Raw genomic sequence first — 26,999 nt, forward strand, 5'->3', positions numbered from 1 at the left:
TATCCTGCATGAAAGGCTAAACCTGGATTATGTACATAATATACAAAAAAACAAAGTTGTAGAAGAGTGAAGTGGGGGAAATTACTTACAGAAATAAGGAGGAGGGAGGTGGGCACTGCTGAACAGTATAGAATATTGCAGTAATGTTTAACTGTGCTAGGTATAGTAGGGCCCTGCTTACCCAACCCGCTACCTGGCTCTTCCTGTTAGCTGAACAACCAGCACATACGTACATCCACAAATGGACAAACTTTCTAGATGGCACTGCAGCATCGCATGTTCCCATTTCCTGAAGTCTTGATGATCCGATCTGGGTTGTAACTTGGGTGTAGAACGTGGTTTCCTAATCAGAGTCATCCCTAGGCATAACACTATGCAGCCACTCCGTCTGGAACCCCACCTGGCCCCACATGAAGTACTGCCGAGTATGCCCAGCACATCAGAAGGCCAGTGCTGCCTTCTGGATACAGCCACCCTGTCCTCTGTCCCTTCTATACCCTCTCACCCTGTTCTGCTTCCTGGCTCCAGCAGCTTAATGCCATGCTGTCCCCCAACCCCCCTGCTCTCATAGTCCCTCAGTGGCCCAAGTCCTCTGGTCCTTGCTCCATCTTGCGACCCACAGCACTGATGGGCTGCATCTTTTCCCCTCCTACCAGCTTCCCTGTCCTGCTCCTGCCCTGCATCCCTAAGCACAGCCCCCCATCCTGCAAAGTTGCTGTTCAGCTCCCCAGGGGGGGAGGGAGGGTGCAGGTGCTGGGACCGTGTATGGCACCCTAAGTCATAAGGACGGTTCTGTTCCTAATATTCACTACGGCTATGTCTAGGCAGCTGTTGACATAAGTTTCTGTTGACAGAGAAATCACAACACAACCTCTGTCAACAGATTGATGCTACACCCAACTGGCTCTGTCGACAGAGAGCTTTCAGACGGCACTGCTCTCTGGTGACAGCGAAATGTCAGCTCTGCAAACAGGGCTTCCTGGCAACTGGAAGCCCTTTTGAAAGATCAGGGAGTATGTGTAGACACTCTGCTGGTTATTCAAAAGAAGGCCATCTTTTGACCTCACTTTTGAACATACTTGCTATGCTAGACCAACCCTGTGTGTGTAGATGCTCCCTGAGTTATGTTGACAGAAGGCCCCTTCTGTCAACAAAATGCTCTAGTATAGACACAGCTAAGGGTCGTATACAATCTCAAATCATTCTCAAATGCAAATTCCCTTAATTTTAATTAATATAAATAAATAGACTTAAAAATCATGGTTTATATATCCAAAAATGATGTAAAATCTGTTTGCCTTTTGGGTGTATTACCCTTAATGACCATTAGGAAACCAAGTTCAATGCCCGAGTTGTGGAATGCGATAAAGCAGCTAGCATCCTGGAGTGAGAAGCAAAACAGCAGCTAAGAAATGTAATCCCTAAAGTCAGCACAAATTAAACTTATTTAATTTTGGCACTGTCCCAGGAAATTAGTCAGCCTTGTAGTTACATGATCCAAATGAATAAACTTCCAGTGTCAAAAAAGAGAAATTGCAAAATTACACTTAAACAATATTACCCTAGTACCAGTGTTACTGCTAATGAGCACTCTTCACAGCCATTAATATTCTGTTTTTATTTGCTATTAAAATATTAAATAGCTACAGTGGCATATTTCCATAATGGTAAATGGTGAAGTGTTAAGTCTGAGTAATTAAAATAACATTTTAAAAGTAATTTTTAAGGAAAAATGACATTGGATTATAACAAAGGAGTCTAATTTCAGTAAATCAAAACAGCATGTGGAACGTTAGAAAGATGGGCTTTTTCAGTAGGTGTGTCCCATCAGACCAGTGTTGCTTATGTCTACACTAGCCTCAAACTTCGAAATGGCTATGCAAATGGCCATTTCGAAGTTTACTAATGAAGTGCTGAAATACATATTCAGTGCCTCATTAGCATGCGGGCGGCCGCGGCACTTGGAAATTGGCATGGCTCGTTCAGAGGGGGCTCCTTTTCGAAAGGACCCCACCTACTTTGAATTCCCCTTATTCCCATCTGCTCATAGGAATAAGGGGACTTCGAAATAGGCAGGGTCCTTTTGAAAAGGAGCCCCTTCTGGACAAGCCATGTCAATTTCGAAGTGCCACGGCTGCCCGCCTGCTAATGAGGCGCTGAATGTGTATTTCAGCGCTTCATTAATAAACTTCAAAATGGCCATTTCGAAGTTTGGGGCTAGTGTAGACACGGCCAAACCTGGCTGTGTCCACACGCGCCCCAAACTTCGAAATGGCCATGCAAATGGCCATTTCGAAGTTTACTAATGAAGCGCTGAAATGCATATTCAGCGCTTCATTAGCATGCGGGCGGCAGCGGCGCTTCGAAATTGACGAGCCTTGCAGCCGCGCGGCGCGTCCAGACGGGGCTCCTTTTCGAAAGGGCCCCGCCTACTTCGAAGTCCCCTACTTCGAAGAAGGTGGCGTCCTTTCGAAAAGGAGCCTCGTCTGGACGCGCCGCGCGGCTGCAGGGCTCGTCAATTTCGAAGCGCCGCTGCCGCCCGCATGCTAATGAAGCGCTGAATATGCATTTCAGCGCTTCATTAGTAAACTTCGAAATGGCCATTTGCATGGCCATTTCGAAGTTTGGGGCACGTGTAGACACAGCCCCTGTCTGCCCTGTGCTGGCTGCCTGTGGCTAAGGGCTGTAACTGCAGCATCGAGTCCGGGGCCTGCCTGGCCAATACTTAAACATCCTCTTAGCCCGAGCTCGCCCCTACTTTTAACTGCAGCAGCCGCCGCCGAAGTTGCCCGGATTGTGTGGTGGGGTGGAGCTGCTGCCTTCTGCTGCTGCAGCCGCTTTCCCAGGCTGGGCCCGCACGGCTGCTCCTACTGCCTCCAGCTGTTTGCCTCTCCCCGCCCGCTCCGCGAGCTGGCGCAGGGAGGCCGAGCCAATCCAGAACGAGGGCTGACGCCGGGCAGCGCCTTCAGCAGTCGTTACCGAGTATGCGCCTCGTGCCGCGTGGGGCCCGTCCCTTGCGCGCACGCGCAGCGTAACCTGTCCCCGCTGACTCCTTCCGCCCTACGCTGCGCTTTAGCCGGCCACGCGGGATTGAGTGCGCAGCGCCGCGGGTCTCAGCTGCTGGAGAGGCTCTGTACGGACGGGCGAGCGCTGCGGAGCTGGCGCTTCTTCTGCGTCTGCGGGCCCCAGCGTGTCTTGTAGGGGCCCCACCGCCGCGCTAGGTGAGGCGCGTGCCATTTGGCTAATTGGCCGTGTCCCGGCTGCCTCCCGGCCCTGGGCGCCCCTGGGCAGCCACGCAGCGGCAGGGTAGGGGTGCGGGTGGGAGAGACCTGGGAGAGCGGCTCCTCTTCTTGGCTGCGGGGGTGGGGAAACGAAAAGGCGAACACTTTTTGCGAAAGCTTTTCTGGGCCTGTTTATTTTCCGGACTCCCCCCACCCATGTCACCGGCTCTTTCTCCCCATTCCCCTGCCGCGGGCTTGAGAACGATCCACACATATATGTCTATATGGCCACTTTTGTCCCAGGAGATGGTAGTTAGCAGCTGCGGCGAGGATCTATGGGCAGTGTTTGAGTCTGCAACTTCTTCCTGGTTTATCCGTCCAGTATTGGATTTGCACTGTCAATTGCAATAACTGAATGTCAGTCTATTTCCAAATTCTTGAGTCTGAGAGCTTTTCATTTTAAGATGCGGTTCTTTTGCATGACTTGCACAAATACCATTGAAGGATGATGTGCCCTGTTGTAGCAATTGTCACCAGGTATTTCGATCTGATGTAGATTCCCAGGATTTTGGATCTATGTTGAATGTTCTTATGGTGTTTTGCATGTATTCTTGAATCTTAGCTTTGGTCTTCCTCTTGTTTTCAACCCACATGACAGTTCACCAAAGAGGATTTCTTTGGGAAGACATTTGTCATTTGTTCTTCTCACATGACCAACCCATCTTGGTGTTCTGCTGTTGAGGATCACTATGAGGCTGGGTATGCCAGATTTTGACAGGACAGCTGTATTTGAAACTTTATCTTGCCAGCTGATAGCCATAATTCTGTGGAGGCAGTGAAGATGGAAGCTGTTCAGTTTTTTCTCCTGGTTGGAGTACTGGTCTGTGCCTCAGAACCATAACAGGATACTCAGTACACATGCCTGGTAGATTAGTATCTTTGTTTTCACTGTCAGTTTAGGATTGTTCCATGCTTGTTTCATAAGTCTGCTAAAAATTGTAGCTGCCTTCCTGATTCTGATGTTAATTTCTCTCCCCATGGATTGGTTGTGGTGACAGAATTGTTGAACCACATCTAATGGGCTGTTATCCAGAATGACACTGTGTTGCTGAAGTATACCTTGAGTCAATACAAAAGTTTTTTCATGCTAATGTCAAGGGAAAACAACTTGTAGCTCTGGATAGAGAATCCATTAGTGACTGTAGCTTGTCTTCATGAGGAGTGATGAGAGCTGCATCATCTGCAAAGAGGAGTTCCCTAATGAGGACTTCCTTGATCTTAGTTTTAGCCTTGAGTCTTGCCAGGTTGTGGAGAGAGCCGTCTAATCGTGTGTGGAGAAATACATTGCTGCATGAGTTTCGAAATGCGCAATTTAGTAGAACTGAGAATAATATGCCAAAGAGAGTAAGGGCAAGAACACCCTCTTGTTTGACTCCGCTGTTCATGGCTACCTCTCTGAGACCATGAAAACTTCGTATTGCATATTGGTTGAATGACCGTTAGTGTTGCTCTTCACTGGAGTTATTTAATCATTTAGCTCACCAAATAAAGGTTTAATGTGTTGGAAATTAACATGTAAGAACTTTCATCCATCTGGAAGTGATTAGTTGACGCGCCTGGTTTGCATATGTGAAAGACTATGCATTGTTAAGGCATTATTATTGAAGTGTTGCTTATTACACCATACTGTAGCCGTGTTCAAGAAACACTGCTTAACTAATGATTGGAGACAAATTTAGCATCTCAAGAAATGTCAGAACTTGATACCATTGGAAGTGAAATCTTTTTCCAGCAGCATAGTGCATTGATTTTAGTCTTGTCACCCTACTAATCAACCCCCAGTTTAATTATATTTTTTTCATCCTTCTCTGTACATTCCAAAACATTAACAAAGTTACTCTTTTGGTAACTTGAGGAGCCAGAAAGTGATTCTGAGAGTCCAATGCAACTTTAATGGGTTTTGGATTATTTCCCCTCTCATATCTCCTGCCATCTCCTCTTTGAGAACTTGGAATCACTGGAGTATGTTCTTAATCTGCAGCTAGTGTTTTGTGAAATAAAAGCTGCTTAAATCTTGTGTTGAGACAGGAGAGGAAAGCAACATGGTGATCAGAATAAATCTGTTTTGTTTTAATTGTGTAACACACCATTCTAAGTTACTGCACTACGTTAAATGTTTTTTCAGAATCATTCTAGTATATAAAAATCTCCTCAAGAAGTTGTCAAACTGCTTCTTCAAAATCAGATGCTTTAATAAAAAAAAAAATAAGCACATCAAATTCGTGACTGCATTGCAAGGTAATGTCAGACTGGAAAATGCAAAGAATATCTGATGTAAAAATCTCAACCATCTCATAAAAACTCTGGGGATTTTATGTTCTTGGCTCCACTGTACATCCTAAACTGAATCATGCTGGTGTAGTTGTGAGACTGGCTAACATTTGATAAAACTTTTCAGGTATTTTCACTAAAAATGCAGCGCAAGAAGGTAGACAATCGCATTCGTGTGCTAATTGAGAATGGAGTGGCTGAGCGATACAGGACATTGTTCGTTCTAGTCGGAGACCACGGCAAGGATCAGGTAACTATCAGTTTAGGATCAGATCTCTTCTGTGGCTCTTTTTGTTAATGTACAATTTGAATCTAGAATAGGGGTTTTCAACTCAGGATGAATCTGCACACAGCTGTAGCCCATATGGCATCCTCAGGTAGTACAGTAGCTAGCATAAAACAGAGGTACATATGGCCCACAGTGGTAAATAGGTAGACAACCTCTGATATTTAAAAGGTATAAATAACTTACACTTTTCCTAAGGAAGTAAGCTAATCATTGAGAGGTATGTCTGAGTGGACTTCTTGGAATTGAATTCTATTTACAGAAAAAACTTATCTGAAATGTACAACATATTGTGTTTCAGGACTTATATGTTCTTGCATGGGATATTTATAAAGCAAAATGGAACTATCTAGGAAGGAATAATTGAAGCAGAGAGTTGGTAACCCTTACTTTGCACATATCTAGTTTATTGGTTTGATGAGTTTGCACTGTCCATCCAGATTTCAAAAAGATTCCCTTTTCCAGCTTTTCTGATCCAGGTTATAACATGTAGCATGCCATGCATAGGGTTCAGGTTCTGCTGTATTGAGGAGCAATACAAGGTGCTGTATGTGAGCGGTGCCTCTCCTAACTCCTTTATATTGGGCACAGGTGCAATTAAAATATGTCTCTCAAATATATTTTCCATTTGGGATTTAAAAATTTTTCATTTCATGATTGTATCTTCTCAGTGAAGCTGTTAATGTGCATGTGTTTTGGCAGGTGGTTATACTCCACCATATGCTATCTAAAGCGACTGTGAAGGCCAGACCCTCAGTCTTGTGGTGTTACAAGAAGGAGCTGGGCTTTAGCAGGTAAGAGGTTTTGGTTTTTCTCTCTCTGAAGGGTATCTAATTGCTCTCCAATCTAAGAAGCTGATCTAAGAGAGCTTGTGGTTAGGTTAGTTGTATGCAGGTCACGAGGAGAAATTAGGCTAAGCTGTATGGTGACTGTCCGAAAGTTTCAGCGTAATAGAACTGTTTCTTTTGACTTGAGTAGAGTGGCAGAAGGAGAGGGCTGGGAACCAGGAACTTCTGAATTCTAATCACAACTCCAACTTTGATTTTTTGGCTTTATGACCATTTCTAAGGGCAGATCGATACTAAACCTTAAAGTTGATCGTAGATAGGTAATTCCAGATACAAGCAGTTGTATAGCTGGAATTGATGCATCTACGATTGACTTATCTGGGGGTCCTTGCTGAGGAAGGTCAATGGGAGAAGCTCTCCTGGTGACCTCCGTTACGCTTCGCAAGAACGACTTTTGACCCCGATAGATCAATTTTTGCATTTCCCCCCACTCGGCATGCAAAATTGAACCCTGTAAGATTGACCAGGTCAGTCTCCTGGCTGGTGTAGATGTACCCTGGTTCTGGCCCTTACAAACTTTAGTGTCATTTAGGCATGGGCTGCATAAGCATAGGTTAACCTAGTTATGTTTCTCAGGGATGTGACTTAAACTTGAGTGTACGTAGTGTTATATTGATGGAAGATCTGTTCCACAGATGTAGCTGCTGCCTCTTCTGGTGGATTAACTACAGCATGGGAAGAAAACCTCTTCTCTCCTGTTAGCAAGTGCTTGTGGTACAACTGCCTCACAGTCACGGTGCAGTAGCATCTGTAGAATAGAGAAGCCCTTACAAGTGGGTGCAGAGCGGGTCCTAACATCAAAAGCCTTGACTGGGGGTGGGGGGAATTAACCCCTGGATCTGAATTTGTACCTACAAATTTGGGTTCAGAATCAAAAGGGGGGCCAGTTTTGGAGACTTTGTTCAGGTTTGGCTACAAGACAATTGCAATTTATCAAGAATACTAGATTTCTGTGACTTTTGGGTGGAAATCTCATAGGAGCAGTTGATGATTTCAGAACTCTGTCCCAAACATTACTCTGGCTTACCCAAGAGCCTGAATTTTGGAACTCCCTTTTTAAATCTGAAACAGATCTCAGACTGCCGCCTCAGACCAGCCCTCTTCCCACTACAACTTCCATATAATTGTATTTTTTTTCAGCCACCGTAAAAAGCGAATGAGACAACTACAAAAGAAGATTAAAAGCGGAACTTTAAACCTAAAGCAAGATGATCCTTTTGAGTTGTTTATAGCAGCCACAAACATTCGCTACTGCTATTACAATGAGACCCATAAAATTCTTGGTAACACCTTTGGCATGTGTGTACTCCAGGTAACAAATTTATCATTTAGCTTAAAAAACTTAACTAGAAATGGGAGTCATCTTTCCCATGGGGCATGTACTGCACCTCTGGCAATTTAAGTACCATAGGGGTGAAATCTTTGTCTTGATTGTATTTTTCACTGATGATGGCTCAAAATATTTTACGTGGCTTTTTGTGAGCACTGGGGATTATTTGGCAGAATTTTATTTGGAAGCAAGAAAACACTCATGCTGTAGAAGCTTGCCTTCTCCAGAAAAATTAGAGAGAAGGCATGTGAGAATCTTTTATTGGACCACCTTCAGTGGGTGAGAGACAAACTTGGTGTTCTCACCAAGAAAGGTTGGTCCAGTAAAAGACATTACCTCACCCACCTTTTCTCTCTAGTATCTTCAGACTGATATGGCTGAAACTACACTGTATACTTCCAGCAATTTGCATACATACATACCTCTTAGCTCTGGAAGGACCTCGAGACCAGTTCCCTGCACTGACAGCAGGACCTATTGCCATCCTGGGCAGATTTTTTTTTTTGTTTTTAAATCTAACCTGCTCAGAGCCTTGAAAGGCCCCCCTCAAGGACTGAGCTCATAACCCTGGATTTACAAGGCCAATCTCTAGCCACTGAGCTATCCTTTTATGGTAGTTTGAGTCCTGTTAGCTGATGCTAGTTGCCTTGGCAGACTCCTGGCAATTTTGAGTTTGGTTGTAGCTCTGTTTTACTTGCTAGGATTTTGAAGCCTTGACTCCAAACCTACTGGCTAGAACTGTTGAAACTGTGGAAGGAGGTGGAATTGTGGTGATTCTACTCAGAACTATGAACTCCCTGAAGCAGCTGTATACAATGACCATGGTACGTTTGATTAACAAGTGGTGTTCCAAATGTAGTGCATTTCTCTTCAGCTTTATATTATATGCTGAACTACCATTTAGGTGTAGTTCTGTCCTCTCCCTTGTCCCCGACCCCTGCCTCCCTTGTACCATTGTTTCTCTGCCATTGTTTGTGTCTACCACTAGGCAGTTCTGCTTAACAAGGTGACTTGAATTCCTCCTAGATTAAGGAATTAGAGGTGACACTGTGTAATTAATAATTATTTAGATACAAAATAAGGGTTTGATTCTTTTCTCTGACGTCCATATCAAAAGATATTAGTCATCTCAGACTGCGCACTATACAGGCAAGTGGAATGTAGTGTTACCCCTTTTGTGGGGGAGGGCAGGTTTTCTTGAATTTTATGAACTTGGAAAGAGGAGCTCAGTTTGCCAGATCAGACCCACTGTTAAATCAGAGCAACTTAGCTGCTGATGAAAATCTTTGACGTGTGACTTGTTTGTGTAGGTTATGCTCATTTTTTCAGACAGGACATTTCACTGGTAGTAGTTGAGTCAGCACTTCAGCTGGAGAACCAGCTTTGTTTCTAGCCTCATTGTTGAGGCATTCACCATGGAGCAGTCAGCATCTGCATGACTGGGCTGTAAATTAGGCAGTGTGATACAATCACACAAATTTAAGGGGGTAGATAGGGCTGGTATGGAAATTTTTAATGCTGGGTAGAGAAAAAAGTGCTATTTGAAAGAGAAAATTGGAGTATGGGGGAGATAAAGGGGAAGTTCTATGCCAGGAAAATGAGCCATAGTCAAGAATAGAGGGGCCAAATAGATATTTGATGGTCCATATTAATTATATTCAATATCAACTGTGCTCTAATCTGGCAGTTCCTTCACGTTTTAGATCTGTGAGACTGATCTCTGTCTTGGTATTTCAGGATGTACACTCACGCTACAGAACAGAGGCACATCAAGATGTAGTGGGGAGGTTTAATGAGAGGTGAGTTCAGAGCTTGAAACTTCATGTGGCTGTGTGCAAGGAAGACCTCTGTCTCGTTTTAGGATTAGCACAATGTTAATTACTGGGAAATCATGTGTTATCACAGATGTGTCTGTACTTCGTGAGTGGGGGAGATGTGTGTGTTTTATTTATTAAAATACCCTTTGTATATCTGACAAGGGATATTGTAGAGTTAATGTTTGTTAAGTCTTTTGGGTCTCTTTGAAGGGCTCTGCAAAAGCACAAATATCAGAATGACATTCTCCCAGTGTTAGCTTTTGGTGAGACTCAGAAGCACTTCTGTAGCTTAAAATTATGAAAATATGGACATTTAGCTTTTTATGGTGTTAGATTGGTCAAGACACTTATCTTACTGGGCTGAATAAATAGTCTTCATTGGTGTTAGGATATATAACTAGCACTGTCTTTCCCACTGGAAAGAACGTAGCATGTATAGCATATAGTATAGTATTTTTAGTATATAGATGATGGATGAGTGGTCTCATGGATAAAACAGAACCAACAACCAGCGTGACCCTCCTAGAATTATACTGTGGCGGGTACATGTAACTACTCTTGGGGTCAACAGTTGCTTGTTCACATTATTTTCAAACAAATTGTCGTATCACTCCAAGTCTCTCTCGAAAGCTCACCTTGTGTTGGTGGGGGAGTGGAGAATGCCTTTAGGAGGGATCATGGTACGTGAATGTCTCTGGTTTATAGAACATTCAGGTGTCATGATGATGTTAAGTAAAAGTGTGCTGAGACTGGTATGACTCAGCCCTGCTATAAAACTGTATAAAAGTAGGACCAGACTGCAAATGCAGCATCTGGAATGAGAGGAGCCAGGGTAAATAAACCACTAAAGGACTATGGTGTCACCAGTGCTGTATTTGAGCTGGCTGTATCTGATCATGTAGGTTCATTCTTTCTCTGGCCTCTTGTAAGAACTGCATAGTGATTGATGATCAGCTCAACATCCTGCCAATCTCTAGTCACATTGCGAACATAACCCCAGTTCCTCCCAAGTCTCAGGTAAGTGCATATTACATATCAGATTCAAATAGTCTTTTCTAAGTAAAGATGCAAGTGGGATTTTAAGGTTTGACATTGATGTGGTGGTTCTTCCCCACTAAATACCAAGTATTACTCTAATCTCAGGCCAAAGCAGGGTAGAGTCAGTTCTAAATTTTGTATTTGAAGAGTCAGCTGCAGTTTATATCTGGTCAGGGGTATCGGGGAAGCGACTTCAGTAATATTCACTAGCTTTTGACTCCGTGCTGGAAAAAATCCTCACTCATTTCGGTAGGAAGCATTGTGTTACTGGCAGTGCCACCTGTCACATGGGAGGTTGGGTGCTTATGATGGTTGAATATATTATGGCATGGTTTAGAGACCAATGGGGGTTTAGCTCACTGTCCTGAGAATATTGCTGGCTGGGTAATTCTGGTCACCAAAAATCCCTGCAGCATGTTGGATGCTGCTTCTCTCTTCTTGGCCTAAAGTGTTGAATAATACTTCTGCTACGCACATACTGCATTTCACCACCAAAAGAGGTATCTGCATAATCTGCAATTTCCAAGTCCTGGGGAGCATATGTGCTCTAAACTTGCATGTTTCTGTTTATAACAGAACTTTGAGTTATTTCAGTCCTGAGAAGTTCTCATCCATAGAACTGTACACCACAGGCTACAAAACCTACTGCTATGATTCTTCACCCTGCGACTTCAGCGATCACATTACAATATCGGTCCCAGTGTCACTGCCCCGTACACTGAGTATCCAGTGTGACTGGCAGTACTGCCAGGTTATACTTTTGTTGCCAGGCTCCTTTTGTGCTTTAATGACAAACTTTTGTGCTAGGCAGTGATTCTGCTATCTGGATGCCTGCCTGCATCGCATTGGGTGTACTCTGACTTACCCTGCAGTCTTGCTTTAGCACAACTGGCATTCTGTTGTGAATTAAATAGAAGGTGACTGAAGGGAGCCATGGGTATTATGGTACAGCTGAGTTCTTTTGCTGACATTTCCAAAGATAGCTAGGAAATTTAGACAACTTCTACTTAAAATTAGTGGAAGTTGTGTTTCTAAATTGGCCTGTGGGCTGGCTGTTGTGTGCCAGGGTTATTCCTTGGTGGGCTGCTAGGTGCTTTTTAAACTGCGCATCTACAGGTACGGCTGCTCACAGCTCGTCTTGGCTGCAATTTGCCGTTCCTGGCCACTGATGGCTGCTCGTCTAAATCCACTAATGAGCTTTGAAACTTTTATCCTTACTTTTGGAAACTGATCCTGTTGCTTCTAAAGGTTGGGAAGAGGTGACTCTGCAATCCTTGGATGTTATTCATACCTGGCTTGCTATTTCAAGCTATTACAAGTTGCCTCTCATGCACTGGCATTGACGTAATCCACACGTGTGTCAAGGGAATGTTCCCTCATAATTTAATTTACAGGGAAGTAACTTGGGGTACTATACTGAGATGTTCATGAACTGACTAAACATCAGTAAACTTTTAGTTCATATTTGAGTAACAAAAGGTAGATCAATATTTAGGGCTAAATCTGTATATACATTGTACGTTATATATGCTTGCAAACCCAGACTTGTACACACAAGTTGAGGTATCTATGCACCCTAGCTGGACCTGACTATATTCTTTGCACAGGCCCTTTTGAAGATTCGTTTGTAAACAGCAACGAAGGGTCCTGTGGCACCTTATAGACTAACAAAAAAGTTTTGAGCATGAGCTTTCGTGAGCACAGACTCACTTCATCAGATACTGGTCATGGAAATCTGCAGGGCCAGGTATAAATAAACCAGAGCAAGGCTGGGGATAACAAGGTTAGCTCAGTCAGGAAGGATGAGGCTCACTACCAGTAGTTGATCTGGAGGTGTGAATCCCAAGGGAGGGGAAGCTGCTTCTGTATTTAGCCAGCCATTCGCAGTCTTTGTTTAAGCCTGAGCTGAGAGTGTCGAATTTACAGATGAATTGTAGCTCAGCAATTTCTCTTTGGAGTCTGGTCTTGAAATTTCTTTGCTGTAGGATAGCTACTTTTAAGTCTGCTATTGTGTGGCCTGGGAGATTGAAGTGCTCTCCTACGGGTTTTTGTATATTGCCATTTCTGATATCTGATTTGTGTGCGTTTATTCTTTTACACAGAGACTGTCCAGTTTGTCCGATGTATATAGCAGAGGGGCATTGCTGGCACATGATGTCATAAATTATATTGGTAGATGTGCAACTGAATGAACCCAGGATGGTGTGGCTGATCTGGTTAGGTCCTGTAATGGTGTTGCTGGTGTAGATATGTGGGCAGAGCTGGCAACGAGGTTTGTTGCATGGATGGGTCCCTGAGTTAGTGACTGTGGTGTGGTGTATAGTTGCTGGTCTCTAAATTTAGTTACAGGTGTGTTTTGAAACTGTCCCTAAGTGTTTTCAAATAACAGTAAATGCTTGTTAATGATTAGAGTGAGTCAGGACTCTTAGGTTCTATTCCTGGTTCTGCAACTGACTTGCTGCCTGGCAAGTTATTTCACTGGTGCCTCAGTTCTCCCCCCCACCATGTGATGCATCTCACCTTGTGGGGTGTTGTGTGGCTTAACTAGTGTTTGTGAGGTGTTTGGCAAGACTTGTTCTAAAAACTTGGCAGAGAATGCCATTCTCCTGCAATAGCTCCATTTTGTCTAGGACTGTTAGAGCATATCACTTTATGACCTGTGGTGTACAGTAAATTGTAGGGGCTGGGATTGTCATGAGTCTGGCCAGTTTATCTCTTTGGGGTTTGTTTTACACCTAGTGTGTGTTTGGGCATAATCCATATGATTTTATTTTAATTTCAGTCAACTGAAAGTTGCTTACTTGTGCGCACACATTTTTTTTAGAAAGCTGTCTAGCAGTAATCTCTTCTTTTGCATTCATGCAGCTTCTTGTATCAGTTCTTAATAGCCTAGCATTGAAGTTGGATTTATTGTTCTTTTAGTCCGTGTCTAGAGAGAGAGAGATTCATACTTCACCTGTCCATCGTTCCCTGAAAGATATGTTGGACACAAATATAAGCCCATCCTACAAGTCTGATCCCAGCATAGTTTATTAAATTGCAATAGAACTTCTCTTCCTCCTACATAGAGTTATAACAGGTGGAGGAAGGTGGCGGTTTCAGTGAAAGGTCCCATACTAATTCTGTTTTGATGAATTCTTCTCTTGCTTCTAGGAAGATAGCCTCAGACCTCAGGATCTGGAGCTGAAGGAACTGAAGGAGAACTTGCAGGATACACAGCCTGTGGGAGTGCTGGTGGATAGTTGTAAAACTCTGGATCAGGTTGGCATGGCGTTAATCTGGGAGTGCCGTTCTCTTGGGGGTTCCCCACCATTCATGTTTGTGTTGTATGGTGTGCCTCTGGATGAAAAGCTTATGAGCAAGTGCTGTTTTCTGCAGGAAAGAAGCTCTCTTGTGGCTTGTGTTGAAGAGTTAACATGAGGGAGAAGGCAGCTGTGAGAGACTTCCAACAGCTGCCTTCTCCCTCATGTTAACTCTTCAGGTACCAGGAAGCCCAGCAGACAGGCTGCTCATTAACTTGGCTGCCCTGTCTGTCAAGAGAAGGACTCCCAGAGTGTCCACACAGCTTTTTTGTCGACAGAACTGTTGACAAAAGGTGCTCTTTCTCATCTGGGAGGGGCAGAAGGTTGTTGGCGAATGAGCCAGGTTTTGTCATGATACTGTTGACAAATCTCATTTTGTGTGTGAACACTGGACTTCTTTTGCTGGGAAAACTGGGGTTTTGCTGGCAAAACTTCCTAGGTGTAACCGTAGCCTTAGTATTTGGAGCTGACACTGGGATTTAAGGCTCTTCACGCTGACCTGCTGTGACTTTGGATAAGTCTCTCTCAACCTTGCTGTTCCCTTGGTGTTGTCCATCTGTAAAATGGGTTGGATACTTTCCTACTTTACGGAGGAGTTCTGGGACTTCTAAGGAGAATTAAGCACCTTACTGAGGTTTGTGCCTATGAACATTTCCTGATGGCAAAATGACTTAAAGTCCTCAAGTAAAGCATGCTCTTGAAATACACAATATAATAACTATGCTTCTGTGTCCTGCCCAGGCCCATTTTGGGAGCTCACGATGAACATATGTTGAGAGACTATAGTTTTAAGAATCAAGCAGTAAAAAAAAAAGGTTATTTGGCTGGTTTTAATGACTGTCCCGCCTCTCAGTGCCTGGAAAAAGGATATGTCCTCTCCCATTAATGGTACAGTTCAGTAAATGTGCATGTGGCTTTATTGCTCCATTAACCCCCACTATTTTTTTCCTTTCTTTATTCACAGGCAAAAGCACTTTTGAAATTTATTGAAGCCATTTCTGAGAAGACTCTGAGGAGCACTGTGGCTTTAACAGCTGCCAGGGGACGTGGTAAATCTGCTGCCTTAGGATTGGCTATAGCTGGAGCTGTGGCTTTTGGGTAAGCTTAACCTCAGCTGCCCAGGCTTTTTTATTTGCATTTGCAAATGAGGAGGCTGAGAAGGATTTAAGGTGCATTTGTGTGTCAGTAATACACATCTATAATGACACATTCCTTTGTGTTCATTTTGATGGGTATTTGCATTAATTCCCAAATCTTCCTATTTTTATACTAACAGGAAATTTTAAATCTTTAATAATCAGAATGTTCACATTTAAAAATTAAAGTAGGCAAGTACAAATCAGTTCTTAGTTGTGCAGTGAAACCAATGAGCACTAGTAGGTAAGGACATAAGTGTGGTGAACTCTGACGTATGGATCCAAGCTCACTCATCACATGGGCCTATTCATGTGCTCAAAGTTAAGCATATTCATGGGATCAGGTTTCAGCTAGGTAAATAATGTAATGCATGTGTACAGGTGTCCTGGGAAATGGAAGTTTTTGAATTTCTTTCTGCATGGTGGCTTAATGAGGATAGGGTTGTAGATTCATAACACGTGCAGAAATGATCATATTTCACACTTGTCGTTTTTCCAAGTATCAGTCATCAAGAAATGATAAATATGGCTAGAACTAGTAACTTGGGAACATAATTCTCAGATTTGTGTAACCTTTGATTTAAATATTGAGATTTATCTTTTATCAGTTTTTATGTGGAGTGAGAATTGTACTATTGTGTCTGACTAAAGTTGCATCCACTTCTGTAATGAAATCCATTGCCTTTGAGTGTAACCTCAGGTTTTATTAGATAACCGAGAATATTTCCTTGTTTTACAAATAAGGGCACTTAATAAATGTTGAAAATAGTAATTTCTAAGTAGCTGTTCTCAGCTTGATACATTGAGGGGATGTTGCAATAAATTACATGATGATCTGCTTTAGTTGCTGATTTGGGTTCTTTCAGTCTTAGCATAGAAGCATAGACAGTTAATTCTTGTGAACAGTAAAAGGAACTCAGGGTTTGATTGTTTGTTTATTATTGGTCACTGGCAAAAAGCTGTTTGGTACAAAATGAAGATGGCCATACGGTCTGCTATCGGAAAGTAAGGATGCACAGGAGAGCCCACTGGGAAAATTAAATTAGAAAACGTTTTAGGATTTCCTCCTGTGGGCATTTCAGGAAAAGTAAACATTGAATTCAGGAGTAGTGAAAAGTGGGCTGCTGAGTACTGGGCATAGAGTTGTGCACTGAAGAAATATCCTCTAGATGTAGTAGGAAGAATATTTCACGTTGTTGCTTTCCATGTCAGTTATAAATCGGTCTTCTATAAACTCTTCATGGTTTAAGAGGTATGTAAAATCTCAGTGTTACTTGGTGTGTATAATAGCAACTTAGCTATTCGCCCTTCTTTGGATAAAAGGATTTAAAGCCTTGTCTTGTTTCCTCAACAGTTATTCCAACATCTTTGTGACATCTCCCAGTCCAGATAATCTTCACACACTGTTTGAGTTTGTATTTAAAGGCTTTGATGCACTGCAGTACCAGGTAAGGGGCACAGGCTTTCGCTGTGGGTTCACAGAAATCATGTTTAGGTATGGATTTAAATTAGCATTTTTCAGTTTGGTATTTACATACATACTTTTAGAATGACAGCTTTTTAGCTATAGGTTGTTGGCTCCTAAAAGCCTTTTATAATGCTCTGCAGATATATATGATAGATCACAGCGAGCTCTTGTATAAAAAACAATGTCGGTTTCCTTATGACAAGATTTTCAATGAGGACCACTCAGTTTAATGCTAAGAATACAAGTGAAATAGATTGAGTAGTTGAATGCCTCTTTTGCTAAAAAATGTCGCTTATTCTTGGATCTGCTAGTCTATGAACTTCAAGTATTGGGGAAACCAGCTCTTTGATGGACCTCGTGGAATTGATGAAAGGAAACTAAGTACTGTTCTGTTTTTAGTACTGTTTTCACTTTAGATACACAGTTAGCTTTATCTATGTTGAGGCTTTCTTTAGAGAGCTCATAGGCAGATAAACTGAGCCTTGTGAGTGCAGGTGAGACTGAGGAGAAAAACACTCCCCCCCCCCCCCCCCAATCTGCTGTTATGTTTTAATTTTTGCTTCAGGAACATCTGGACTATGAGATTATTCAGTCCCTGAACCCTGAGTTTAATAAAGCAGTTGTTAGAGTGAATGTATTCAAGGAACACAGACAGACTATCCAGGTAATTAATCTGTTTTTCTCTCCTCCAGCCTCACTGTTTCCCATTTAGGGCTGCTGGAAGTATTAGCACATCACTGGCATTTTTAATTTTAAATGTGCTCACTTTACATAATGTTTGAGTTTTATACACCATTGAGTATCCAAGAAGATTTTAATTCAGAGAAGGCCAGTTGGTTCCTGATCACTGGGTTCCAGCAGGGAAGCTATTTATCTAGTTCTGTGGAGATCTTCTAAGTCAAGGGTCTTCACTTGAATTTGCACAAGCTTGTTTTTTGGTGTGTGTTACGACAGTGTCCAGAAAGGGGGAGGAGTGCAGATTTATAGCAGCCAAGAGAAATAAAGGAGACTCAATCTGATGTAAATAAAGTGCTTTTGTGGCTCTGTAGACGTGACATAAGGCATATGACCTACTATTCCTCCTCCCTGGATTGGCACCAAAGTTCAGCCAACTAGTTTACCTCAGTGCTTGCACTCCATTTCTCTCTAGTCAGAGACTGGGACCTTGGAAGGAAACTGCTTTTGTAGGGATGCAGCTTTGCCTCCTTTGCAGTCTCCCCACATATCAGAGAGCTGTTCTGGATAGGGATTACCTTAGTAAAATGTTACTGGGCTCCTTGCAGTACATACATCCTGCTGATGCTGTGAAACTGGGCCAGGCTGAACTTGTGGTGATAGATGAAGCTGCTGCCATCCCCCTTCCTCTTGTGAAGAACCTCCTGGGGCCTTACCTCGTCTTTATGGCTTCTACGATCAATGGGTAAGGTAACAGCACAGGTAGTTTTTTGTGGGACCCCGCAGATTTGCTGCTGTCAGTCAGGTCCGCCCTTACCAGTATTGACCCTTTTACATGATGCCTGCTTCTAATGACCAGGAGCTGTCTTTGGATTGATTGTTGTCTTCATTCTGTTTGATGGATCACTTACTACTCCCATGTCCTGTTAATTGCCTCTCCCTGGTATGAAGACCTGTTCTGTTCTGTGCCAAGACAAGGAACAAATATTTAAGTATGATGCTGAAGTGTGCTGGGAGGGCTGTTTGTGGAGATCAGCCTCCTTTTGATCAAAAGCCAGTTAGGAGAATTCTAGCATCCTGGCCATGGTCCAGCATAGGTGGTGGTTGTTGTTTCCTGTTTTGTTTTCAAGTCCCCTTATGTTTCTGCCAGAAATTATCTGTCACTTCCTGTGACATACTGTGTAGTGCCCTGAAAGAAATGCCGTCTTTCACCTTCAAACACCTGCATTTCAGTGTCAGGAAAGCCATTTGTGTGGGAATAAAATAAAGTTCTTTGATTAGTCAGTGTGACACGTGCAACATCCTTGGGAAGCGTTTCTTCCCTCACCACTGCATTTTGGCTGCTTCTTCAGCTTGTTGCAACAGTGAGGCTGTAAGGGAGCTTGTGATGGCGCATGGCCCCAAAACATAGATAAAGCTTGCAGATAAGGTTGGATTTTTTTTGATCAGAGCTCCCCTGCAGCAATGTTTTTATTCTCCCCCAACCCCCAGCTTCATCTTACTTGCTTCTCATTGATCTCTAATCTTGTAGTTACGAGGGCACTGGTCGGTCATTGTCCCTGAAGCTGATTCAGCAGCTCCGGCAGCAGAGTGCACAGGCACAAACCAGCCTGATTGCAGAGAATAAATCTACAGCTGCAGCTAAACTCGCCTCAGGTACCATCTCACACTGGTGTCTCTGGATAGGCATACGTGAAAGCAAGATGAATGCTCATGGCTTGCACCCTGTGCAGCCCTTGGAGCTTGAGGTTTTTAGATTTGTGCAGCTACAGTCAGAGGGTAATGGTGGAAAGTACAGGACGCTTTAAAGAAGCTTAACTTGTAACTTGGCCTCTTGGTTTAATATTAATTTCTCTTGGTCAGCTACTTGTAGTGCATGGACCGCACCTGAGTGATCTAACTGCCTTGGAAATAGGCTTAAGTGTGTTAATTTTGGGAGGCTTGCTGGGCTGCAGGGTGGCTTGCTACTTTTTCAGTTTTTGGAGCCAAAGCTATTGAAGGGCTTGACCGTGCTGGTACCTGTCACTTCAGACATGTTGGTGTTTTTTGTTTGTTTGCACCTCACCGTCCAGCTCGTACGTTGCACGAAGTCTCCCTCCACGAGTCAATTCGATATGCCCCTGGAGACCCTGTAGAAAAATGGCTTAATGACCTGCTGTGTCTGGATTGTCTCAACATCACCAGGATCATCTCTGGCTGCCCCCTGCCTGACTCCTGTGACCTGTATCCTGGCTGAAACTGGTGCACACCCTCATCCCCTCTGGGGAAGGTGATGCTCTTAGGGGAGGCTACACTTGAATGCCCTGATCCTGCCCCAGCCTGTTGACTAGCATGTTGACATCAGTAGGTCTCTGTGTGGCTAGAGGGTCCACCCAGGTGCTTCTCAGTGCAGGGTCCAGCTGAAGTGCACTCTGCCCTATCTTCAGGGGTTGACTTCCAAGCTCGGGTGCTTTTTTTAAAAGGGGTGGTCTGGCAGTATCTGACTGACATTGCTGAGCCTCAGAGAGGAGGGGTGAGTTGTAAGGAAGGGTTTGAGTTAAGGATGTGGTTAAAAAGATGACTTCTTTCCTAATTGCTGTGCTTTGAAGCAGGTGTGCCGATCAGCCTGAAAGACTGTTCAGAGCCCTGATGCTGAAATCTTTTGGTAGCAAAAGCTTAAAGAATGAACAATCTGTGTTCCCCGTTGGGATGATGAAGGCAGAGTATGTACGCACAGTGCAGCTCGTGCTGTGATACTGCCTGAAAATTACCTTCGTCTGGGATGAATCAATAGGGGATGTCTTTTGACTTTGGTTGTTTCCTTGATCACCATACCTAGCTATTATGTGAACAGAGACACCCTCTTTTGTTATCACAAAGCGTCGGAATTTTTTCTCCAGAGGCTGATGGCCCTCTACGTGGCTTCTCACTACAAGGTAGTACTACTGCTCTCAGCTGGGACGTGAGCAAAATCTCTGTGGTTTTAAAGAGGTCACATTGAGAGAGCTTAGTGGTCTCATAACAGCTGTGAAGGCACAGAACAGCTAAACTCCACGCAGAGCTTGTAGCTTTGTAACACTGTCTCTTCCCATTGCCTCCTCACCCAATAGGCCCTATCTCAACCTGGGTTTATACTGATCCCTAGCCATGAAATCCATAACACAAATCTCAGGTGTGCCTTTTGTGCTGGCACAGAGCTTGACAGTTGAATTATACAGGAAGTGTAGGTGATGAACAGTTTTCCATTTCCATTAAATAAGAACTTGGATTTTTTTGAATGGTTTTTAATAGTTAAATTTAAAAAATAGGAATAGAACCTACCTGTTGATGCCATGGTGTTAAAATTCTGAGATCAGTCCAATCCAAATAATATAATCTAGGCTTGAGAGCCTTGAATTTTTTTGTGAATTTCTTTGACCATCAGTATCACACCATTTGCAAGATTTTTGCGAGATACAATTTTTTTTTTTTGAGGGTTGCGGGGGTGGGCCAGTATTTATAGTAGTGTGGAACTGAGCAATTACTGTTTCTGTGGTAGAACTTTGAAACTTTTCCCTCTTCACTGCAGAGAGTTTGGAGGATAGTTATTGAGATGGGTGGCTGCTTATCTGCAGACATAACGGCAGCAAGTAAGTGATAGAGAAGCAGTCCTCTAACTTGTTCTTTTTGTGGCCCCCTAGAATTCTCCTAATGACCTCCAGATGCTTTCAGATGCTCCTGCCCATCATCTCTTCTGCCTTCTGCCACCAGTCCCACCTACCCAGAATTCCCTGCCAGAAGTACTTGCAGTGGTTCAGGTAACTGACAGAAAAGGGTTCTGTGGGCACAGAACTGTTCAGTGAGGGTGCTATGGTAGGATGTGTGACAGTGGTTTGTATCTGTAGGATTTTTTTAGTAGTTTCAGTTTTGTATGTTATGCTGGAGTGCACAGGCTTTAGGTGAGGCGGTGTTGTGCTCGCTGGCAACCAAATACAGCGGGACACTGTTCGTCATGCAGCGATTACAACCTAAAATGCATATTTGTGCAGCAGTGCCTGCTGAGAAGTTGAAGTACTGCTCATTGCAACCCCTTCCCCTGGGGCAGGAAGTTGATTAGAGAAGTAATTCAGCGTCCCTCTTATTCCTATTACTTCAATGCTCCTATAGTGTTGCACAAATGTGAACTCATTAGGAGATGACTGAACTGTGATGCATTGATATTACACTTTCTTATACCTTATTTGTACCTCTTACCAAGAAACACTCATGTTATTTTAAGTCTTCAACTCTTCTCCCCTGTGACTTGTTAGGTGCTAATAGTCATAATGCTTCCCAGACCCATATGTGCTACTAAATCCGTGGCCTACAGGAGGGAACACACTGATCTGAACAGGAGAAATTAGGGGAAAATAGAAGAGTGAAACTGGCTGAGCAGGTGGTGGGTAGCATTAGCAGCGGCTTGATGGGCTCTCGATTATACATGTAGGTAGTCTTTGCTAAAACAACTGTAATTAAGGGTGAAAGAACTTAGGTTTTGGGGTTTTCCCCTAATGTTGGAAGCTATTACCAATGTTTATTTTTAAGTGTCTTTCATTTCATCAATTTAAATTTCCACAGTTTGAGGAAGGTGGGGGGTGTCAGAAAATTAGGGAGTCAGACCTTGTGTAGTTCAATAGACCCTCGACTTGGGCGAGAGTTATGTGCCTGGAAAACTAGGCATAACTTGAAACTTGCACAAGTTGAGTGGGGCAGGGCCACCAGCTCCACACTGGCTGCCACTGCCAGGAGCAAGGGGTCCCCCTATTAAGGGGGAAGAGAGGTGGCAGAGAACTTTATTCAGCCCGCTCTGCCCTGGGGTGCTGCCACTGGGGAGGTGGGGATCCCCGTGTTAAAAGGCTGCTGCTGGCAGGGTGGGGATCACTCTGTGAAGGGGGATTGCACCTCGCCTGGGGTGCCACCATGGGGGGAGGGGGCATGGGACTCAGGGGACCCATTAAAAGGTTCCTGGGTGGTAGAGCAAAGCTCCACGAGCTCAGCCAGAGGCAGCAGCTGCCACTGCACAGGCCAGGGGGCAGGAGATCCACCTGTCAAAGGGGAACAGCTCTTCCCTGAGTACCATCATGGGGGGAAGGGGGGGGGGGTCAGTGGAGCCCCTTGTCAACAGGGATCCCCCCATTAAAATGCTGCTGGCTGCTAGAGCAAAGCTCCACCGGCTCAGCCAGAGGCAGCAGCTGCTGCTGCTCAGGTGAGTGGGGAGGAGATCCTCCTGTGAAAAGGAACAGCTCTTCCCCTGAGTGCTGTTGCGGGGCGGGGTTGGGCTTCTCCAACCCTCCCCCCACGATGGCACTCAGGGGAACAGCTGTTCCCCTTTGACAGGGTGTTTTCTCCCTGCTTGCCTGTGTGGCGACAGCTACCTCTGGCTGAGCTGGTGGAGCTTTGCTCCCGCAACCTTTTACCAGGGGGATCCCTGTTAACAAGGGGCTGCCCCCGTGACAGCACTCAGTGGAAGAGCTGGCTGTGCCAGCTCTGTTCCCTTTTTACAGGGGAGCCTCCTCCGCCCTCACCTGTGCAGCAGCGGCTGCTGCCTCTAGCTGGAGCTTCCACGGTCCCCCTCCGATTGCACTAATGCGAGAGATGTGCATGTCGAATGCGTGTGTCTCGAGAGTTTACTGTAGTTGACACTAAGATTTAAAAATTTAACGCTTTATAACCGAAGTACCAAACTGTGAACAAGACGTATTGAAATATGGAAACGTAAATATCGTAAAATCAAAATATTATGTTCTCAAGCAACATTTTTCCTTGTAAACTTCAGTTACTATGGATGGAAATATTCTTTTGCCAGTTGGTGTGAATGTGGTAGAGCTTATAGATTTAAAAATTGAATCCTTCCATGTCTACCTATAATCTTAGTTACACTGTCTTCTGTCTCTGCTTATATCTTACCATCTTTTTAGACAGAATGCTTTTAGGTCAGGATCTGTCACCGGCTGTCCTACCTGGTAGGGCTGTGTTTGTTTCTCTTGCACAACCTCCAGCAGAAAGGTTATGCTTCATGTGCTCCCAGAATACGAATGGCAGGCTAGATGACTGACCAGATGTTTTCTATATGCTTCCTTGGTGGGCAGCAGTGGTGCAGGACGAAACCTCTTTCTCTGTTCACAAGCTCTCCTTCTTGGCAGGTGTGTCTGGAGGGAGAGATCTCTCGCCAGTCTATCATGAACAGTCTATCTAGGGGCAGGAAGGCTTCAGGAGATCTTATTCCATGGACTATCTCAGAGCAGGTAGGTCATCTGGCTCTTTGGTTATGTTCTGGTGGGCCTGGGTGGTGTTTTAAGTGCTGATTTGATCTTGTGCATACGCTAGATCTTACCCTTCATCTGACTTGTATCTCATGTGTAGTTCCAAGATCCAGACTTCGGGAGCCTGTCAGGCGGACGTGTTGTTCGCATTGCAGTCCATCCTGATTATCAGGGGGTAATGTATTTTAGCATTCTGTGATTATAGGTAGCCAGCATTGGGACCACCTCATTTGCTCTCACGAGACTACCAGAATGAGGCTTGACTGCTATTTGGGTGGGAGACCTCCAGGGAAAGCTCAGCTTCTGCTTAGTGTGTAGGGAAATTGTCCTCCTTGGGGATAGTGCCAAACCAATGACCCCAGCATCTTGCTGAGCAGCGCTTTGCTGCTGGAGATGTGATAGAAAACATTAGAGCCTGAATTTCTTGTGAGGCAAATGGGTGTTTAGCTGGTGTCCTGAGTGCTGCCTTCTGGGGTTGTTCCTTCAACCTGTATCTGGGTCCCATCTTCCAGACCTTACATCAGTAAGTACCAAGACTTCGGGGGCGGGGGGGGCATTGCTTACCTGAGAGCTGCAGGATTGATCCGTAAACTTCTGGCAGTAGCTTCCTTGGGACAGTGCATCCTCCACTTCCCCTTCTATAAGCTATCAGGTACACAAGCAGCAGATACATTTTTTGCGGTGGCTGAGTGATGCTAGTGTGGGTCATCTGTAAACTGGGCCCATTTCAGGATGGAAAGGTATTTTACCGATGTGAAGCTTTTTCAGTGAATATGACGAAATCATGATGAATCTTTTTAAAAAAACAAGTCCACACAATTTCAAGAACTCTAGTGTATTTTCATTTTGTTTTACATTCCCCTCTTCCTTCACAGATGGGTTACGGCAGCAGAGCTTTGACCTTATTGCAAATGTACTATGAGGGCAAATTCCCTTGCTTGGAAGAAAAAGTTACATCAAAGCCAAAAGGAATTGCAACTGTAAGCAGTGAGGTATGAAGCGTCATGTGTTTCTGGTATTTCTTGCTGTTTTCGGCTATTCGGTTTGCATTGGAATATGTGGTAGCTAAGTCCCATACATCCTAGATGTAACCTACAGTCACTGTGAAGGCTGTTATCTGCCTCCTCCTTTGGCTGCACATATTCTCTCTCTCTCCTCTCCAGGCTGTCAGTTTGTTAGAAGAGGCTGTAACCCCTCGGAAGGACTTGCCTCCTTTACTTCTCAAACTGAGTGAGCGCCAAGCAGAGAATCTGGACTATCTGGGGGTATCTTATGGCTTGACACCAAGGCTGCTCAAGTGAGAGTTTAACCCGTATTTGTCTACTACACTAAATGCAGTTGTGGGGAGCACGACAGATTAACTTTTTGTAACATTTGGGTCCTGATGTCTGTTCAGGCTTCCATTGCTTGTAGCTCTATTTCCTGTTTCACATCTGGCACAGCTTCATGCTTGCCTCTGCCGGGGGTCTGTGTGGATGGCTGGATGGAACTGCTTGGGGAGACCTTCACAGCAGTGCAGCGCTCTCCTTTTGCTAGCCCTGGAGCAGAGTGCCCGTTTATCTCAAGCACTGGTTCAGGCATAGCCAGACTCCTCCGGTCCTCCTGCAGAGGAGATCTGTGATGTGATATGACGCAAGCCCAAGAATACTATTCTGTAAGTGGGTCCAGGAAGTTAGTCGCACTGTAGAACATCAAACAGTTATGCAGAATCAAGGTTCTGAGTATAATTTCTGGTATAAAGCAGAGACCCTTTTGTCCTTTCCTGGGGGAATCTCTCAGGAGTTTATGGTTTTTTGTTTTTCAAGTCCTAAACTTGGGTGGGTATGACAGGGGGTCGTCCCCTTCTTAATGTGTTCACCAGTTAATTCGGGGAAAAAATATCCATTTTCCAATTTCATAATTTGAAATAATCTTTTTCTTTACGAATTATTATCTAAATCTGGTCTGTATCAGTAGACCCTTTTCGTGCCCTTCTGATCAACGTTGTTTGTTATAAGTTTACCATGATGAAAAGTGAAGCAAAGTTCATATGACACCATATGGATTTACAATCTGGATAGGTCTGCTGATGCAACTAATGCTGAAGTGTTTAACATCTCAATCATTTCCAGTGCATTTTTTCCCCCACCAGATTTTGGAAGCGTTCTGGATTTGTACCAGTTTACCTAAGGCAGACTCCAGTAAGTATTGCTCTGTTTAAAGAACCTGCTGCACCTCCCGTTGACATTAGTGAAGGCCTGTCCAGAGACTCTGATGGGTTATGGGATTTTTCAAAAGCACCTCAGCAAATCATTGGGAGTTTGGCTCCTCAGTGCCTTTGAAAAATTTCTTCTAAGTGTTAGAAAATTTCACTGGGGTTTGTTGCATCATTTTTTTTTTTCTTCTTTTTTTGTTTTCTGGGTTTTTGCTTAATGGTGCTAACAAATGTATTAGTCTATAAGGTGCTACAGGACTGCATGCTTGTTGTTTGTGAGCTAACATTTTGGGGTTGGGAAGAGGAATACTGACCATGTGTAATATCTTTTAGCTGTTTATTCTGCTTAACTAATAACTGCTCAAGTGTTCAGAAAGCTGCTGGTAACTTAGAGTATGTGCAAATAGCAGGTAGGTGGCTGGCTGGCTGGTTATTTGCCATAGTTATGATGCATCCGCACTAGTTTTGCTTTGAAATGATGTGCACGCGTTTCTGTGTATGTAACTCTCACAAGCTGAACCTTAATGGAAGGGACGCTTTTCAAATGAGGTCAGACCCCATTGCCATCTTACAGTCCTGCTACCATCCTATCAAAATCTGCCAGAAATGCAAACCAAAGCCAGTCAATTGGGCTAAAGCTACATTGTGGTTTTTATTTCGGGTTACATTTGTTACCAGGAAGCTTGAAATAAGCACTTCCTTTGAACCCTGGTGCAGTGTATCGTGTACTGGGTTCGAAATAAGGTAGTTTGGAATAACTTATACTGTTTCTTAATTTTACTTCAAGCTCGGGCTACAGTGTAGCCCCAGCCTTGGAGTAAGTCTTGTCTGACAGTTGGTATTAGGTTTCCTATGTCACTCCACCATCTTGCATTCGTCTTTCTGGGTCTTCAGTGGTACTTAAAATTTTGGCTAGCTTAGTAGTAGCAAAAATAAATAAATTTAAAAAAAAAAATCAAATCCCTAAGGCTGGTGGCAATAATGGTGGTCAGTGACTTTTAATACAACTCAAGTCCATGCAGAAAATTGAGCAAAAGGGACCCCACTGGTTTAGTTAAAAACACCTGTCTTTCCTTTGTTCTTTTTGGTATAT

General features: G+C 43.9%; 1 protein-coding gene across 1 annotated transcript in view; it reads left to right on the top strand.

Moving 5' to 3' along the window:
- Positions 1-3,038: 3,038 nt before the first annotated feature.
- The window catches only part of NAT10 (N-acetyltransferase 10), a 33,506-nt gene continuing 9,545 nt past the window's right edge, over positions 3,039-26,999 (top strand). Inside the window, exons 1-21 of the mRNA XM_074997480.1 lie at positions 3,039-3,221; positions 5,680-5,802; positions 6,541-6,632; positions 7,827-7,998; positions 8,718-8,840; positions 9,754-9,815; positions 10,736-10,850; positions 14,025-14,132; positions 15,138-15,271; positions 16,664-16,757; positions 17,343-17,441; positions 18,061-18,197; positions 18,984-19,108; positions 19,525-19,675; positions 20,271-20,367; positions 21,112-21,228; positions 23,593-23,694; positions 23,813-23,887; positions 24,588-24,704; positions 24,876-25,009; positions 25,844-25,892. Coding sequence (XP_074853581.1) covers positions 5,695-5,802; positions 6,541-6,632; positions 7,827-7,998; positions 8,718-8,840; positions 9,754-9,815; positions 10,736-10,850; positions 14,025-14,132; positions 15,138-15,271; positions 16,664-16,757; positions 17,343-17,441; positions 18,061-18,197; positions 18,984-19,108; positions 19,525-19,675; positions 20,271-20,367; positions 21,112-21,228; positions 23,593-23,694; positions 23,813-23,887; positions 24,588-24,704; positions 24,876-25,009; positions 25,844-25,892 — 2,211 coding nt within the window. The 5' untranslated portion in view covers positions 3,039-3,221; positions 5,680-5,694. The remainder of the gene's footprint in view (positions 3,222-5,679; positions 5,803-6,540; positions 6,633-7,826; positions 7,999-8,717; positions 8,841-9,753; positions 9,816-10,735; positions 10,851-14,024; positions 14,133-15,137; positions 15,272-16,663; positions 16,758-17,342; positions 17,442-18,060; positions 18,198-18,983; positions 19,109-19,524; positions 19,676-20,270; positions 20,368-21,111; positions 21,229-23,592; positions 23,695-23,812; positions 23,888-24,587; positions 24,705-24,875; positions 25,010-25,843; positions 25,893-26,999) is intronic.

This window comes from Carettochelys insculpta, chromosome 6 (assembly GCF_033958435.1).
Source record: "Carettochelys insculpta isolate YL-2023 chromosome 6, ASM3395843v1, whole genome shotgun sequence".
In the NCBI taxonomy this organism is placed as follows: domain Eukaryota; kingdom Metazoa; phylum Chordata; order Testudines; family Carettochelyidae; genus Carettochelys; species Carettochelys insculpta.